The sequence below is a fragment of the Pseudorca crassidens genome, chromosome 13 (genome assembly GCF_039906515.1).
Source record: "Pseudorca crassidens isolate mPseCra1 chromosome 13, mPseCra1.hap1, whole genome shotgun sequence".
NCBI classification, from domain to species: Eukaryota; Metazoa; Chordata; class Mammalia; order Artiodactyla; family Delphinidae; genus Pseudorca; species Pseudorca crassidens.
The window spans coordinates 9469726-9487435 of NC_090308.1; the positions used below are offsets into that span (position 1 = coordinate 9469726).

A 17710-nucleotide genomic window follows, 5' to 3' on the forward strand; every position below is an offset into this window, starting at 1 on the left:
GGAAGGGCTTGCCAGATTTCTCCTATTCTTCCTGTAATATTAGTATTTGTTTAGAAATTTGCTGCTGTAAGTGGATATAAGACACCAAAGAAACTCAGAGTGGTGATCTATAGCTCAGTTATTCTTAATACTTTATTTTCTCATTTAATAGTGAAAGTAGAGACTTCCCTGGTGGCGCAGTTAAGAATCCGCCTGCCAATGCAGGGGACGTGGGTTTGATTCCTGGTCCGGGAAGATCCCACATACCTCAGAGCAACTAAGCCCGTGCACCACAACTACTGAGCCTGCGCTCTAGAGCCCGTGAGCCACAACTACTGAGCCTGCGTGCCACAACTACTGAAGCCCGCGCACCTAGAGCCCATGCTCCGCAACAAGAGAAGCCACCGCAATGAGAAGCCCGCGCACCGCAACGAGGAGTAGCCCCTGCTTGCTGCAACTAGAGAAAGCCCGCGCGCAGCAACGAAGACCCAACGCAGCCAAAAATAAATAAAATTTTAAAAAATAGTGAAAGTAATAATTATTATTTGGTCCAGAGCCTATAAACTCTCATAGCAATTCTATCTGTAGATGGTTCCTTGAATAATCAGTTAAAGGTGTTATACCTTAAATTTTGTAAAGGACTGCCTTTTTCTTTTTCTTGAAGTTCAAGCATAGGAATATTCATAAATTTTCTTTTAAACCCTTACAATAATAATTTTCTTTTAAGTACAAATTTAGTGTAGCCTGAGACTTTTAGCCAAATAAAATAATAAACCACTCATTTGAAAAACTATTTTCTGCCAAACGGTATACCCATTTAGCTTTGGCTTGAACGGACAGAATTTTTTAGCTTGCATTACTAAACTAAACGAAACTCGGGTGAGGGAAATTCCTGTTTCACTCGAGCAACAAGCTTGGAGCTCACGTTATTAAGATGCCCTCCGTCTCCTGACTGTCTCCAAGGCTCGTACACAGTGTGCCTTCTGTCTTCTCGCTCTCATGAACTTTAACCACAGACCTTTCTTGATGTGCTCGCAGACACAAACTGCACTGACTGGGACCCACCAAGCCTTCTTTAGATTCGTGTCCTGCCTGACGGGATAAATCGACAATCTCGATTTATCTTGGATAAATAGCCTTGGATGGAGTCCAGGTCGCATTAGCCAAGTGAAGATGCTGCACACACACGTAGCAGACATTTAGCCCTCCGTAGGACCGGTGATGTAATCTGAAGGCCTGGTGCAGGATGAAAAGGCAGGGCCCCTTGTGCAAAAATGATTGAAGTATTTCAAGACAGTGACAGCAGAGCCTTCGACCAAGTGCTGGGCCCTTCCAAGCACAGGCTTGTGCCACTGCACAGGCCACATGCCCATGAAGCCAGCCCCGCCTTAGGGGCTGTCCTTCCAGCTTTCAGACCCTTCCTTCTGCAGCCTACCATCTGGGCCCCCTCATCACCATATTTATTCAGTCACCAAGTTCTACTGGTTCTGTCACCTAGATACCTCGCAAACATGCCCATTTCCCCATCTCCCTCTCCAGACTTCTCTTCCCTCCAGTTACCCCCTTCCACACACCCCCGCCCTGCTCTCTGCAGCCCTACCCTGCTCACAGCAGAGGTCCCATCCTGCCCCCATGGACCAGCATGGGGTGGCTTCTCGTTGCTTTTGGTGGAAGCCCCCGAACCAGAACATGGACCTCCAGACCTCACCCATTCTGTCCCTGCTCCTTCCCCAGCATCCGTGGCTCATGCCTCGTTCTCCCTGGCCCTGGGTGGTTTAGTCACCTGGCCCTCTCCCCGCTGCCCCTCAAATAGGACGCCCCCACTTCTGGCCTTCCCACGGGCTGCCCCCTTGGCCTACGTCTTTCCTCCTGTCTTCACCTGCCTCACTCGTAGATGCCATCGAGTCTTGACTTACGTATAACATCCTTAGGAAGATTTCCCTGCCTCTCAGACAAGAGCGATCCCCTGGCTACCCACTCACCCGGCACTCTCTCTGCCAGTTGGCATAATTCATTACACTTGCCCAGTGTATTTTCTGTCCGTGAGGGTGTGGGTCCTCCCCTGCCTTGTTCCCAGGGTACCTGCACTGTCGTAGAAACTTTACAAGTATTTGTTGGTAGATGGGCTCTCACAAATTCAGCATCCTGGAGGAAGAAGACTGTGTACTGTCATTTAGTAACGGGCTTGCTGTTGCTGCTACCGTGTAAAAGGCAGCAGAGAGGAGAATGTTCAGCGCAGCTGGCGGCTCTGTTGAATGACAGTGTGACCCTCCTGAACAATTCCTGCTCATTGAATACGTCCACTGTTTGTGTTGCTATTCGGCGTGTTTTAAAAGGTGACGTTCTGGGATTATGTGTGCTTTTTTTATTCCTCCTCTGTTTTTTTAGTTTGTGACAATATGCATGTATTACTTTGATCATCATAAGGAACCACCCCTCTCCAGCAACTTTTGCTTTAAAAAAAAAAGTATCAGGCAAGAGGAATTTCCTTTGGGGGTTCATGTTCTTTGCAAATCTATTTCCTCTGGTGGGAAAGGGAAGACATCCTTCCGTCTCTGCTCCACACATCACCAAAGAAAGGGTATGAAGAGGAAGTTAACTCTAGTGTCGATGTTGCCAATTTTCTTTTAATAAATTGATGTAAAAGTACAGCCATACATGAGTGCTTCTGGTCACCAGGGATGGTGTTTCCTGCTTCTGAGGTCCTGAGCTGTGAGAAAATTGAGGGCAAGTCCCTTCTAGTCCAAGGTCATGGCTATATAAGCAATGGTTAATAGCCTCACTGGTTATCTGTCCTCAAACACTTTCCCCCTCCTGTTATGTTTGTCTTCTGCTCTACAGATAAGAAAAAATAAGGAAGAAAATTTAAGAAAAATCTATGGAACAGATTAGTCAGGGATCAGAATGTCTAGGAAGGCTAAAGGGTTAGATGCATATGAGGCAGGTCAGAGCAGCCCCTGATGGGGTGACCAACGGTCCTGGTTTGCCCAGGACTGAGGAGTTATATGGTCCCTGGGCGTAAAACTGAGGTGGTCCTGGACAAAGCAGGATGAGTTGATCACCCTACCACCACCTGATGGCCTGTGGTTCTAGCATGCATCTCCCAGGCCCGGCCCACTGTGTGATGCCCCCACTGTGATGCCACGTGGCTCAGTATCCTCCCCAGTCTCCACCTGAGGACCTCACAGCACTGCCACTTTCCAAAGCCATTTTGAGAATCAACTTTGGCCTGAAGTTGGGAACCCAGACCCTAGTTTTATCTTTAGCATGTCATTTGTTTTGTATTTTCTAGAATGAAACCCCTTTAGCTTTGTTTTAAAATGATTTGTGATTAAAGAGAAAATAGGATCCTGGTCTGAACTGAAATTCTAATACATTTGAACTGTCAAAATCGTTCTCTTTAAGTTGCACTGAATGCAAATTTCAGTTCCTAAAAAATCCAAATAATGCAACTCATATTAAGGGAAGGAGGTTTGATTTATCTATTTTCCTAAAATGATGACCTAATAGGAAAATTGCTGAAAAACACGCATGGCTGTCAGAATGATTTTTCTCTTTCTGCTGCTCTAGGTGGAAGATCGGAGAGTTAGGGTAAGTTCTAAGTGAGGACTGTCCTAAAAATAATTTGTGTTGAGTACCACTTCATACCTACTACCTCCAACACTTTCAGGATCCCATGGAGTAGATGACATTTTCATTCTGGTTCTACCAAGATAAAACTCAGAAAGTTAAGTGGCCTGAGGACAGGCATCCAGGCCTGGCCGTGTCCAGAGTCAGCAGCATTCCCGCTATGGCCAGGCTGCAGCTCCTCTTCCTGAGAGGGGAAAACATCCATTTCCTTCCTGTTTTCTAGCTCTCGTGCTAGATCAGCCAATCAGAGCTGGGAAGTTATATTGTCAGAGAGCTGAACACCTCTGGCTGAGTAAGAGAGATGTCAGAAACTGCTTGTTATTACTCAAGAAAGATTCTCTAAGTATACCCTTTCTTTAGGGAATTGTTCTTTGTAGATTATGGAGAATTTTCACATTCGTTGGGAAGAAGGAGAGCAGGAGTAGTAATAACAGAAATAGTAATAATAAAAGTGCCTGTTACACAGGACTTGTCTCATGTCAGGAGCATTTACCTTTTTTTTTTTCCCCTAAGTTTTAAAACAATCTAATGAAAACACTGAGGCTCTGAGAAGTGACAGAGCTAGGACTTTAACCCAAGAGTCACCTCAAAGCTCAAGTTTTTTTTTTTTTTTGCGGTACGCGGGCCTCTCACTGTCGTGGCCTCTCCCGTTGCGGAGCACAGGCTCCGGACGCGCAGGCTCAGCGGCCATGGCTCATGGGCCCGGCCACTCCGCAGCATGTGGGATCTTGCCGGACCGGGGCACAAACCCGTGTCCCCTGCATCGGCAGGCGGACTCTCAACCACTGCGCCACCAGGGAAGCCCAAAGCTCAAGATTTGTGTGCTTTATCACATTATCAATGTTTAGTTAGTTTTTCTCATTTTATAGGTGTGGAAACTAAGCTGCACTGAGGCTAGAAGACTTGCTGAGTTCACATCCTTAGAATGAACAGGCCCAGAACTCATACCCAAGTTGCCAGAAGCCTCTGCACAGAGAACTCAGAGGCAGTGACCCTGCGATGCTGCAAAGGCTTTAGATGCAAATCAGCCTGGAGCCCAAAGCCCCATGACATGATGTGATTCCCAGATAGGAATTTGTACCAGCTAGGAATCATTTGGTTGTGTGGGACAGAAATCATCCAGAGTTAAACAAGCAGGGAAAATGTAAGCTTTCAGGAGTGTCAGAGTCAGGAATGAGCTTGCAGCTGGGCCTTGGGGAGGAAGTGCACACAGAGAGAAATCAGGGCTTTCTCTCTGGGTTTTGCAGACCGACTTCCCCTGTTCCTCAGTGCACGGGTGGGACATGGTCCCTGGCTGTACCCACGTTTTATACATTCTAAGTACAGCTAATGGGAAAGATTTCTTTGTTCCATTTCATTTTCCAGGAGAAGGGCCAGGGAGTGAGTAAGCCTATGTGGGGTGGGCACCTCTGGTCCACACTGCTGTGGACAGGGGACGGGGGACATAGGACAAACAAGACCAGCCCAACCCCTTGGACAGGGATGAGGGTTACCAGAGAACTGGGCATCGCTGTAAACTGGACAGATGATCCAGCATGTGTCCAGGTGTCAGAATTCAAATGAAGTTAGGATGAAGCATTATAATAACATCTAGACAATTACCGTGGCACAGTTAAGTGGTGCCTGAATTACTGACAAGATACTTAATCAACTATTTATTTCATCCAAATCTTCCAGAAAATATGTACTATAAATATTGTCTTTATTCTTGCCATGAACTGTTTCTAAATTTCACAAAAGTTTTGTAATGATAATATAGTGGGGAAATGTGCTAACCCAACTCACAATCAGCTACGAAGGTGGGCCCAAGACCTTGTGCCAGTTTCTTGGTACAAAGGAGTCTGCCGCGATAGACTTTCCCGGATAAGAGCCGACTTGCTTCCAGAGCTCCCTTGTGAATAAATATTACAGTCTTTTTGCAAGAGAGTCAGGATGGAAGATGAGCAGTTGTGAAATCTTTGTCTCCTGATGGTGGGTGCTGCCCAATCTACCCCAGATCCTCTCCCTCCAGGAAATTACCAAGCTACATTCAAATGATAAACAAATTAGGAAATGAACACCTCAAAGCTCCCACGGTTGTAGCTGTGCACCTCAGTTCATTTCTGCAATGGTTGGACTGGGAATATGGGCAAGAATACTTGCCCTTAGGGATCTCAGATCTAATTCTCTGTGGAGAGAAGGGTCAGAGTTGGAGGGTCAGCTGTCGTTGAATGGAGCAGATCCTAAAGGGCTTATTAGCCCTTGGCCTGACTCCTGGCCCCTTTTCAGAGAATCTATGTCACAGGTTTTACACTGAGCCTTTGTTACTATTTTAAGTTGAGTTGGATTATGTCCAAAGTCTCAAAGCATTGGTATCTGTAATTAGATTCTGCAAGAGGTTTTAGGCGCCGCCAGCATGTTTTACAGGTTTAGGGTTGCAAGGCAGGAGCTGTTGGGTTTTGACACGTGGTTATTTAATTCCATACAGTACAGAGAAAGAGACTTAGTCACGTTTGGCCTCCACAAGGAGGTGCCAGGGTCATTCCACTCCAGCAACACTACTGCTCCACCAGGCACATTTATTCACATTTCGTATCTGCCATGTGATGGCCCCACTGATGTCAACAAATGATTCATTTTCAGCTTGAAGGGAAAAGCAGACTGTGTCGGAAGGTACCATATGGTTTTTTCTGCTGTCTACCGGGGAACCCTGACCTTATTATCACACGTTCGAGGTGGAAATGTGATGTAACTTAACTGATTTACAAAAGCCACATACAGAAACCAGTGTAATTTTTTTAAGCCTCAGTGTGGTTAAGGTTTACTTCCTCTATACATTCATAGCGAAGGTTTTTGGACACGGCTGGGGGAGAGAGCCAGCTTCTGATAGAAGGTCTGTTTTCTGGTTATTGCTTCTGTAATTTACACTTTCCCCTCAGTATCACCAAGGAAAAGTCCTTCTTAGCCTCAGTTAAATGTGAAGGTTGTGTTTCTCTGCATCCATTGGCCACTCCAACTTTGAAGGCCAATGAGCACGAGCAAAATAATGGTTTGGAAATAGGTTCAGAGAGGGCACAGGGATGGGGAATGCCACAGCACATTATTTCAGATCCAGAATACCAGAATGAAAGCTATCTTGATTCAGTGCAGCAACTGGCTCAAAACAGACCCCAAAATGCATATGCAAAGCAAGCGTAAATTTACATCATATACACATGGCGCTTTAAAGGTAGCCTGGACATGTCAGAGTGCTGATTTTCAGAAAGAGACCAGGGTGAGGTTAATGACCCTTGACACCTGCTTTGTTTTCTTCCTCTGCCGTAAAAATCCTGCCTGGTGAGATTCTGGCGTGCTGCATAGATACTATATTTGGAGAACAAGAAGCAGAGTGGCTGGTTGTTTGTGTAACCCACAAGACCGTGTGAGTCTAGATTTGCTAGTAATTAATTGGGGTACTTGGTCATGTTTCTTAACCTGCAAAGTTTGCCAGGATAAAATTTCATACTGGGCTTCCCTGGTGGCGCAGTGGTTGAGAGTCCGCCTGCCGATGCAGGGGACGCGGGTTCGTGCCCTGGTCCGGGAGGATCCCGCATGTCGTGGAGCGGCTGGGCCCGTGAGCCATGGCCGCTGAGCCTGCGCGTCCGGAGCCTGTGCTCTGCGGTGGGAGAGGCCACAACAGTGAGAGGCCTGTGTACCGCAAAAAATAAATAAATAAATAAATAAAAATTTCATACTACCTCACCTCGGTGTTCTGAGGAATTGCCGGTAATACAGATTGTCAGGCCTGTGGGAAATGTAGGCTGTTAACTGGCACGGTGGGCTGGGCTGCTGGAATCAGGCAGGTGGGTAGAGGGGGGTGACTTGTGGAGAAGGCAGGGTTCCACCTGGGAGCGGATCTTATCTGGTGTCTCTCCAGGTAGGAAAAGTGTGTCACTACTGCCAGGGAGAGGAATGTCCCCCTTTGCCCCTCTTGTGGCTGGACTAATAATAAAATTGACACAAGACTGGTTAACAGGAGAAGAAGGAAATAATTTTAATCACATACAAGGGGGTCTCATAGAAATGGGACCTATGGGAATTTCCTGGCGGTCCCCTGGTTAGGACTCTGTGTTTTCACTGCCAGGCCCGGGTTCAATCCCTGGTAAGGGAACTAAGATCCTGCAACCCGTGCAGTGCAGCAAAAACAAAAGAAAAACGAAAAAGAAATGGGACCTAAGAAGTAACCAGAGAAGGCAGCAGGCAGCTTTTATACTTTTCAGACAAACCATAAATTTGTGAGGAATTGACAGGACAAAGAAACTTAGGTTTTGGGTGCTCAATTGGTCAATAATCTAAACAGAGTTTGGGCTGTGGTAGTAAATTAAAGAAGTAACAGGCTTGTTTATATAGGCTTCTGGGCCTGAATTCCCTATCTTTGGCGATAAGAGTGTCCCTCTACCTCCAGATACAGGGAGAGCACCTTTCACATGAAAGATTTATTTTCTGCTTTCAGGGAGAAAAGAAAGGAAGGTCAGAGTGGCCTTCTTGCATTGGCCATTTCTTAAGTAACTTTAATTCTAAATAATCAATATGCCATTGAGGTATACTTTGGGGGCAGCCTGCCCTGGGTCCCAACACTAGATTCACAGCTCTTGGCCTGACCTGCTCCTGGGCCAACCATCTGAAGCCCAGGACCGTCTCAAAGGCTTGTTTCTTCTAATCTGATTTGTCCTGTTCCCTTCTCAGCTTTACCCTGTTTATTAAGCATTAGATAGAAAGGGGAAACCCTTTTCTGTCTTTGCCTTTAGTTATTTAAATTCCACAGAGGAATATTAGAGCTCTACGTGGAAAAGCTCTTTCATGTTGGGAGGGTCTGACCTGGGAGCACTGGGCAGCTTCTCTGGCCCTCCTCCCTCCCTGTCCTATGGCTAAAGACCCCAGCCCCTGCTCAGCATCAAAGTAGGCAGATGGACCACGCCTGGGAGGGGCGACAGTATATCATCCTTCGTCACCGTGCCAACATCAGCACCCTCGGGAAATAACTTTCCATCCCTTTTCAGGTAGTAAAGAAAAAGCCCGTGTTTTACATTGCTGCATATAATCTGTGTAGAGTGAGCTGCAAAGAGGCCACTGGGCATTTTGTTTGTTTTCTTTTCCATTTGATTTGGGAGATTTGGTGGGGTTCATAGGATTTCTACCACCCTCCTTTCTAGGAGAACCATCCACTCTTCAAAAATGCAGCCAAGACAATGAAAAGAGAAGAGGCTTCTGGTTCAAATCGAATCTGCCAGTTGGCAAGTGGTGTTGGGACTGCTGCTCCCAGAGCCGCTTCTAGACCTGACTTTTCCTTCCCGACCAGACATCGCAGATGTGAGCCGGTGCGAGGTGCTGACCTACTACGTGATCACGGCTGCGTGGGGTGCGTGGGGTGAGCCCCACTCCGGGAGAGCCCTGACCTGTCTCCTTTCCCCACTGACCTGTTTTCCCAGTTTCCAAGTTCCAGTTTTCACTCTGATGTCCCCAGACATTTCTGAGCACACTGTATCTGCAGTGGAAATTGAAGTTGCCGATCTAAACCTCATTTAACCTCCTCAGATAGGCTCCCTCTGGGCTCCACGCTCCCCCTTCCTGGATCCTGAGGAACTCACGCAGCACCAAGCTTTACGAGGTGCCTCACCCCTTCCTACACCTGGTCTCACCAGCCCCAGGAAGAAGCTGGTCAGGTACTGTTAACCCCATTTTACGAGCAGGAAAACTGAGCCTCAGAGCAATTGAGTAGAATACTTCTAAGGTCACACAGTTGAAATGCAAGAGAACTTGCTTCTAGGTCAAACCTTCTACATCCTGTTTGCTTATGTCTTTTTAGAAAACCATATTTATGCTTAAAAGCTCTTTCTGCTCTGCAGGGCACAATGCTAGAATAATAGGAAAGTGGTGATTCATAACCAACTTCTGACTTATCTCACGGCACATACAAAACAAGGCTGTCTCCCGATTCTTCCGAAGACCATATTACATTGTTCCGAACGCCCTTAAACTCCAAGCGTAACTGACAGCTCCTCAGGGACCCTTGATATATGTTGGTGTCTGAATGGAAAAACAAAACATGCCTCCAACACTCTAAAAATAAGTGATTCTATGAAACAAACACCGCAAAAAAGGAACTAAAGAAGTATGTGTCAGCTGTTCGAATACAATCAACTGATTACATAGAAGGTTCTCAAAAATACATGTGTGGAGGGTGCGTGGGAGGAGTCTGCCCCAAAGGAGGTGTATTTTATCACTGCCGTTGTTTAGAATTGCCACATCTGGCGATAATAATAAGCAGGCCTATGAGTTGGTTTTCCTCTTATTTGTTAATTCTCTACAGACAGTGCACCCCAGCACCCACGGCTCCCCCCGCCCCCCCGGTACACCGCCCAGTGTAACCCGTGATTCATGTTACCCATCAGATGGGATTTTTTTCGGAATTATTTTAATTGGTCTTTTTTCCCCTTAAATAAATAAATCTCACTTCCCCCTGCTTGGCTGCCAGATCCTGCCCTCCCTAGTCTCGTTTCCCCCAGCTGCCCTGAGGCTCCTCTGTCAGCCAGGCCTGAGGCAATGAAAACTGAAAAACCCTCAGGGCTGGGGTCATCTGCACCTGAGCCAGTGTGGGTGACCAGTCGACCATGCGGGCCTCTGCCCCCACCCTGGGTTTTTTCTGGCCCTGAAATCCAGCCCTGAGTGTCAGGACAGTTACTGGCACCCCAATCCCTGCCACCTACTTCCTCCCTGCCCCCAAATCCTCTGAACCCTCTCTGGCTGGCCCCTATACCAACCTGGAGAGAACTCTCTAGAAAGGCGACACGGGCGTCCCCCTGACGCTAAGAACTGTCCTTGTCTAAACACTCTGAGGTCAGCGCCTCCCCTACGCCAGCCTCACTGTGGTGACTGGATCAACACCACTCCCTGAAGGGGAAGCCCGGGGGCAGGCAGCCGCTGGCCCGGTTTCAGTGGCGTGCTGGTAAGTGGCAACAACCAGCTCTCTGGAAGAAAAGAAGCCAGAACTGTAGCACTTGCACCCGGTATAAATACTCCCACCACGGCCAGTCTCAGGCCATCACCATGACATCACTGAACGCGGGGTAGGGAAGGTATGTACAGCAGCGCACGGTTATACGGTATTTCTGCCATCCAGATGTCGTAGGTGTTAATAACCTTGACAGCTGAGAAAACAGTAAAATGTAAATAATCAGGAAGTGACGAGTTTTCTGTGTTTATAACTTTTGTTTTTAGTATAATTTATTCAATTTTCAGGTTTATATAATTTAGTTTTTAATAACGGCTATGTTTAATACCAGCTCTCAGAATTCCTGCAAGTGTAACAGCTGGTTCGCTTGCTCCTGTCCGGGGTCCGCTGCTGCACAGCACTCCCCCGTGCCTGTGGGCCTCACCCTCCCACGGCTCCAGCTGTGCTTCATCTCACCCTGCCAGCAGTCTGCAGAATCTCAGTGTTCCTTCTAGCCAGGGCCATGTGACTTTTGTTCTCCCGGTTGCTAAATTCAAGGCATAAATTCCAGCTGTTATTCTACTTGGCCTTCCAGGGGCCTGTGACACCCCATCCATCTTGAAATTCGACACCATTCTTTCTTGCCATTATTTTTAAAACCTCTTCTGAGGGCTCCTCTTCCTCTGCTGGCCCTTTAACTGTTGATGCTTCTGACCATGATTCCTTTTGGTCTTCCTGTCTCCTTATTCTGAATGTGAATGTGGATGTTTCCCACATCCATACCTTTGGCCCAGATGTCTCTTTTGAACTCCAGTCTTATAGATGTAAATGTCTGCAGCACATCTTTATCTGACCATCTCATAAGCATCTCACACTCAGCATGTACCATCATTCCAACCCCTCCCCCCAAACTACTTGTTCTTTCTTTATATTCCTCACCCAGGCATTCATGCCATCATTGGTTCCGTAAATATTTACTGAACACCTACTACACGCTAGTCACGGTGCCACCTGCTGAATAAGCCACAGTCCTCGTGGAACTTATTCATCTCCATCCACCCAGTGACCTAGGCCAGAACCCTGGAGTCATCTTTGACCCTGCCTCTCTCGCATCACTTATTTACTATCATTTGGTCAGTAAATCTAACCTCTTCTTCCTCCTAAACAAGTCTGGAACCTGTCCTCCTCTTCCATTCCCACCATGGCTGTCTTCTCAGGTCCTTATCATTTCTCTCCTGGATTATGCAGGGAGCCCCTCCCTGGTCTTTACATCCAGAGACTTGCTGCATTCGAATCCTTTCTCTGTTACGCTGGCCTAACAATACTTCTGAAACCACACTTACGATATGGCCATTGCCCTGTATAACATTCTCCCAAACACCCTCTTAGCCTGCAGAACAAATCCTATGCTTCTTGGCATCATGAAAAGGCCATGTGACCTGGGCCCTGTCCACCTCTTGGTCTGCTTGTCCCCGTTCCCCTTGGGACATTTCTCAGACCCTTCCCTGTGCTGGCATCCCTCCACCCGCCCATGCCACCCCATCCCCAGTCCCTTCTTTGACGGCCTGCTCTTCCTACTCATCCTTCAAACTTGCTCCGATGCAAGTGTGCCGCTATGGCTGTTCCACAGGGCTGCTCCTGTCACCTCCTCCTGGAGGTGTTCGCTGGCCCTCCCAGGCTGTGTTTGGTGACTCCTCTCTCTGTCAAGTCTGTGTCATGCCATACGGTAATCATCTGTTTACCAGTCTCCATGCTTCTTTGGAAAACGAGCTCTTGCCGGAGGACGCTGTGTCTTTTATCTCTGAATTCCTGGCAACGAGGAGTGTGCAGGGCCCCAGTAAGCGATCAGTAACCTCTTGTTGAATGAACGAGTGTGACAGTGTTAACCCGGTGAGGTGGCCAAGGGCACGGGACCCCAAGTGAACCCTGGTGCAGCCTCTCCCGTGTAGAGTGACTGGGGCACAGCGCCCCACAAAGCAGCTACTTCAGACCATGAGTGTGAGGCTTATGAGACAAAAGTGGTTGTCCAGCGCTCCGCACGTAGGTAATAAACGGCAACTATTATAACGACTGAATATTTTTAGGCACTTCAGTAGCTTCTGTGTTGTGCTTTTCAGTTTACTTTTATGGACTCCTTTCATCGGCGTGTTTGTCATCATCTTAATCTTCCTGATTTTCACTAGAGAAGCGGCATAATCCTGATGTTATAGGTATTTTTAACTGCTGGCTCTTAGGGTGGGGATGGGGGCGGGGTGTGTGTGTGTATGGGGGCGGGGTTGGATGTGTGATTGAGTGTGGTGATGTGTGATTGAGTGTGGTGATGTGTGAGGTAATGTAGCATAGACACGACAGCTAAAAGCCAAGGGAAAGGCCGTCAAAGCACCTGAATTATCCCTCTATTCCCAAGCCTTAGGGCATGGAGCCCGGCCTCATTTGCATATTGGCACCACTTCCGTCATTGCTGAGATGCTCGGCTTCATCGTCGCTGCCCTTTGCTGGCTGCAGCCAGACCTCCCCAATGTGTTTGACTATGTTGCCCCCTTATGGATCAGGCCCAAGTTTCAATAAATATTTCCTCGCTGGCTGGACTATCTCCTACCTGTGCGCTGTTAGAAACTGCAGGGGTACCAAAGTGATGCCTACCCTTAAGGTATGATGTCCACGTTCAAGGCGGTAGGAACTTTGATAATCTTGGAAAAGCATAAATCAGAACCGAAAACCAGAAGAACCCCACCGTACAATGTAGTTACTGTGCCTAGAGGGAGACTGCATGGATCAAAGAATTGTATTCATGTACCACTTTGCAATTAACAGAGAACTGCAGCACACGTTTTCTCATTTAACCCTGTCAACCACACCAGTGAGGATGGTAGAGATAAAATATCATAGACCGACACGCTAGCATCAGATGTGGCTACTGACAACCGTCTTGTCAGTCAGCTGATGTTACATCTCATCCCAAAGGTCACACACGAGACAGTCTAGTTTCAGAGGAAAAAAATCCCATGAATATGACTCACCAGCATTATCTTTCCGTAGCACCTGAGCTTTCTACCCGCCTCACCAGGAACATCTGAGATCAAAGCGTGGGGTATAGATAGATGCAATTACTGGAGAGGTTTCCTGTGGGTGATTTTCAATTTGTGTCTTGCAACCAGGATCCTAGAAATTATGAAAGGGCATTTTCAGGATGAAAGGCATTCAACTTTGCTTCTTCAAAGGAATGGAAAATCAAAATCATTCCGAAGCGTTTTTTTAAGATGTAATACAACTTTTTTCAAGCAACTGCTTTTAAATTCCTCACATTCAAGCTTAAATCACAGTTGACATTTGTCACATTATCATCTATTTGAGTGAGTTAAATCGAAGAGTGGGGAAAGGTCCTTTTCCTCCTTTAATCTTTGACCAAAACAAGGGCAAACTCCGAAATTGTGCCAGTCCGTCAGCAGTCTCTGTTGCTCCACACATTCAAAGAGAAATCGCCACAAAATCTGAGCTGGTGTTTTTCTATCCCAGATGCATTCTCTTCCCTACCAGGAATGACTAACACTCAGGAACACGGTGCCAAGAGAGGCCGCTAGGAAAGAGACAACTGAGAGAGAGAATTTCTCCCTGGAGATTGTGAGATACTCTTAATTTTCAGGAAAGAAAGCGCCTTTCCCAGCAGCCCCCCGGCTTCCCTTACATCTCAGTGGTTAGGGCTGCATCACATGTCATTTCATGTCTATTGCTAAACCACCCAGTGGCCAGGGGAAATGGGTTACCGTGAGTGGACTGGACAATTCTTTTGGGGTAGAATGGATATTGGGGAGTTAACCACCATTTTGGATACTGTATCTGGAAACACTGGTAGCCAGACCAGAAGTTTGTTTGGTTTTAGGCAGATCAGAGAGCTTTCCGCTTCTTATTGAAGGTCTTTGGTGATTAAATGAAAGCCAAAAAAGAGACACAATTACATTCGTACTCCAGATTTGAAGAGCAGGACATACCCTTTATATGCATGTGGACAATTTACGGTCTCATGGGGAAAATCTTCAATTCCAGGAGCCCTCTGGACAACAAGCAGGAGAGAGAATGCTTGCTGGGTTTCTCGCCATGACATGACTCTCCGTAACAGCGGAAAGATCCTCTCAGGGCATCTGGGCAGCCCCTGGGGCTCATAATGATATTGCCCGAATAATCAACCCAGATTTCAACTTTCAGCCAAAATCAAAGTCCTCTGATGTGGGGTCAGAAGAACGTTCTAAGTAAAATGAACCTTTTGACCTTACTTTCCAAGGGGCAGCCGCCGAACGCAGGACAATTAGCGTTTGTTTTCTCCGGGATCCATCTGCCTGGCGAGACAAGCGAGGTCCCTGCGGTTCAGAAGAATCAGGCGCGGGGCAGCACTTCCTTTCCCTGAGACTCTTACTCTTTCCGGAAATGCCTTCGCCTCCTGAACTAATTTCCCGGAAGGAAGCTGTAACTGGAGAACAGTCAGACCAGTGGAGATGTTTAACGCTGGGCAGAAGTGAGGCTTGTTGGCAGCCCAGGTGGGAGAAGGGGAAGAAATTCCCTGAGTCTTGCCTCTGGGTCGGTCCTTCCAGTTCTGGTGGTCTTGGGCTTCAGTCTATCAAGGGACGAGCCTTTAAAACAGGCCCCTAGCAGTATGTCTACCTTCTCGGATGGCTGCATGTCCCCTTGTCCCCTTGCACTCTTATTCTGACTACAGCATTTGAAGCTTTGAGGTTCTGACAGCTGTAGAGTTATGAGGCAGAGTTCTTATTCAGAAATTTTGCTATAGATATTCAAATGCATAGGGCAGAGTTATGCCCATTTCACGTAACATTTCACATTTCATGCTATGTATGTATAGGCCCCGTTTCAAGAAAGCACTTTTATGTTTCAAGTCAGAGTAGGCATCTGTTAAGTGCAGACATTGTTAGTAAGTAGCCTACCCAACTGCCAACCCTATTTCTTCTTTGCTAAGAGAACTGTGGTTGTGCCCAGGTCTCTGTCCGGTGTTTCCCATTTCCAGCCACAGAAGCAGAATCTTTATGACTCTGGGACAATTACAGTGATCCCAGTGACTGGGTTAGAGTGAATATATGACCAGTTCTGGCCAGTGAGACATGGGGGAAAATCTGGAGGCTTCTGGGAAGGTTAAGAAACAAAGGTTTCTTTGTTTCTTAAAAAACAGACATAGAAAGAGATAAACTCTCATCCTCCTCTAGACTTTGTCATACCTATTTTATTTGTAATCTTAGGATGCGGCAATCATCTTGTGAAGATGAAGGGAACCAGCCCGAGGGCAAAACAGACCTATTGAATATGGCAGATTAGAGAAATGTAAATTACTTGCGTCCTTGAGAATTTTGCGTTGCCGAATCAATCTACCGGCTCTACCTCTGAACTTCTCGTCATACGAGACTAAATATCCTTGTTGAGACCGTACTGAGTTAAATCTGAAAGCTTCCTAAATAATCCATAATTAGCTCTTGTCTCTATTCATAGGTGGCTGTATCCCTCTGCCCCTATATCATTTCTTCTACCCTCCAACACAGCAGTTTTTCTAAGATGTAGGGGTTCTCCACGCCTGAAGCCCACTTGGAAGAACAGAAATACACATGAGCACCACTGTCACCACTAATGGTAACTACTCCCATTTCTTCAGCATATCCTCGGTATGAGACCAGCGCTAAGCCCTTTGCATACACTATCTTAGTTAATTATCGAAAAGACCCCATGAGGTAGGGACTATATATTCCCATTTGATAGACGAGGAAAATGAAGGTCATAAAAGTTAAGTAATTTTCCCAAGGTCTCAAAGCTAGTAAGTGACGGAGCTAAGGGTCAAACCAGACTGGCCACACCCGTGTCCATTACCCTGAACTCTCCCCGACTCACTAATTGTGGGAACACTAGGCCGGCTTGGGGCAGAGGCCCCTTCACCCAGTGGCTTCTCAGACTCAATACACAAGTTCCCCGGGAGATGTGAAATCTAATTAGACTCTAAAGGTAATTAGAGTATATAAACTTCCCAGTTCCACATGAATTCTCTTGTGAGTTTTATCGACCCTCTCTGTACTTTAGAGCCTCTATCTGTGAGGCTGTGACAAAGAGACTTTCCACGGGCTACTTCCTCAGGATATGAGAAGATAAATGTGATAAAATTTATCTAAAAGCGTTTTGTAATATTGAGAGGAAAAGTACTACAGAAAGCCAGGCCACTGTTAATGTGATTTTAATAACTCCTCCCAACTCTTACGCTGTTCATAGTGTAATGGAACATCTTAATTTGTTGAAAAATTTCCATACGGCTCTTTAAACGCTCAGGAGGAAAGGCTCTGTGAAAATGAGAATGAGAAAACAGATGAATTTTCCGCTACTGGCCAAAAGTTCTTTAATGCACAAGATTTCGCACTGGACAGAAGACAAGGCTGTGTGAAGTAAGGGGCCATTGTTCCTACTGTACAGAGGCGTTTGTAAAATGTGTAAAGGATGGACCCTTTCTTAAAGTAAATATTTCTTACAGATATCCTGTGTCAACACAAATTAGTTTTTATTAGGTTACTTAAATATGAACAAATTAAACCTAGGTACAGAGACCTTATATTGGAAGATCTAGTATAATTATAAAACTGAGATAAACTTACAAATTCGGTAAAAATGAAATGACCAAACCAATAAAATTTGGACTACTAACATTAATTTAATATGATGGATGATGTTGTTTTGTTGAAATAAAAGTTTGACAGAGGAAAACTCTTGTTTGACTCTAGAAGTTTTAGAGTTCCAGTTCTAGACTCAGACGGGGTTAAAATCTCAACTCTGTCTCTTACCAGCTATGTGACTGTGGGCAAGTTATTTAATCTGAGATTCTGTTGTGTTTTTTTTAACAGGAAAATGGAGATAATAACAGCAGTCATCGAAGAAAGTTCTAGTGAAGATTAAAGATGATAATGTTGGAGAGGGGGAAATTTCCCTCTCTCTCCCTCTTGAGCTCTGTGGCTGGACTAATAATAGACACCAGACAGATTAACAGGAGAAAAAAAAAAATGTTTAATTCGTGCCCACAGAGGTGTCATAGAAATGGGACCTAAGAAGTGGCCAAAGCAGGCAGCTTTTATACTTTTTAGACAAAGAAACAATGAATTTGAGAGGAACCGACAG

At 46.2% G+C, this 17710-nt stretch overlaps 1 protein-coding gene and 1 long non-coding RNA gene across 3 annotated transcripts in view; one reads left to right on the forward strand and one right to left on the reverse strand.

Moving 5' to 3' along the window:
• Window positions 1–13599, reverse strand: part of SNX9 (sorting nexin 9) — a 137035-nt gene extending 123436 nt beyond the window's left edge. The window contains exon 1 of the mRNA XM_067701676.1: window positions 13579–13599. Coding sequence (XP_067557777.1) covers window positions 13579–13584 — 6 coding nt within the window. The 5' untranslated portion in view covers window positions 13585–13599. The remainder of the gene's footprint in view (window positions 1–13578) is intronic.
• Window positions 10135–17475, forward strand: LOC137204402 (uncharacterized). Of its 2 annotated transcripts, none has more exons than XR_010933599.1 (3): window positions 10135–10703; window positions 12676–12768; window positions 16052–17475. It is a non-coding gene; the product is annotated as an uncharacterized lncRNA (long non-coding RNA). The 2 variants fall into 2 exon arrangements; XR_010933598.1 differs by lacking the exon at window positions 16052–17475 and adding an exon at window positions 14603–15867.
• Window positions 17476–17710: the final 235 nt, after the last annotated feature.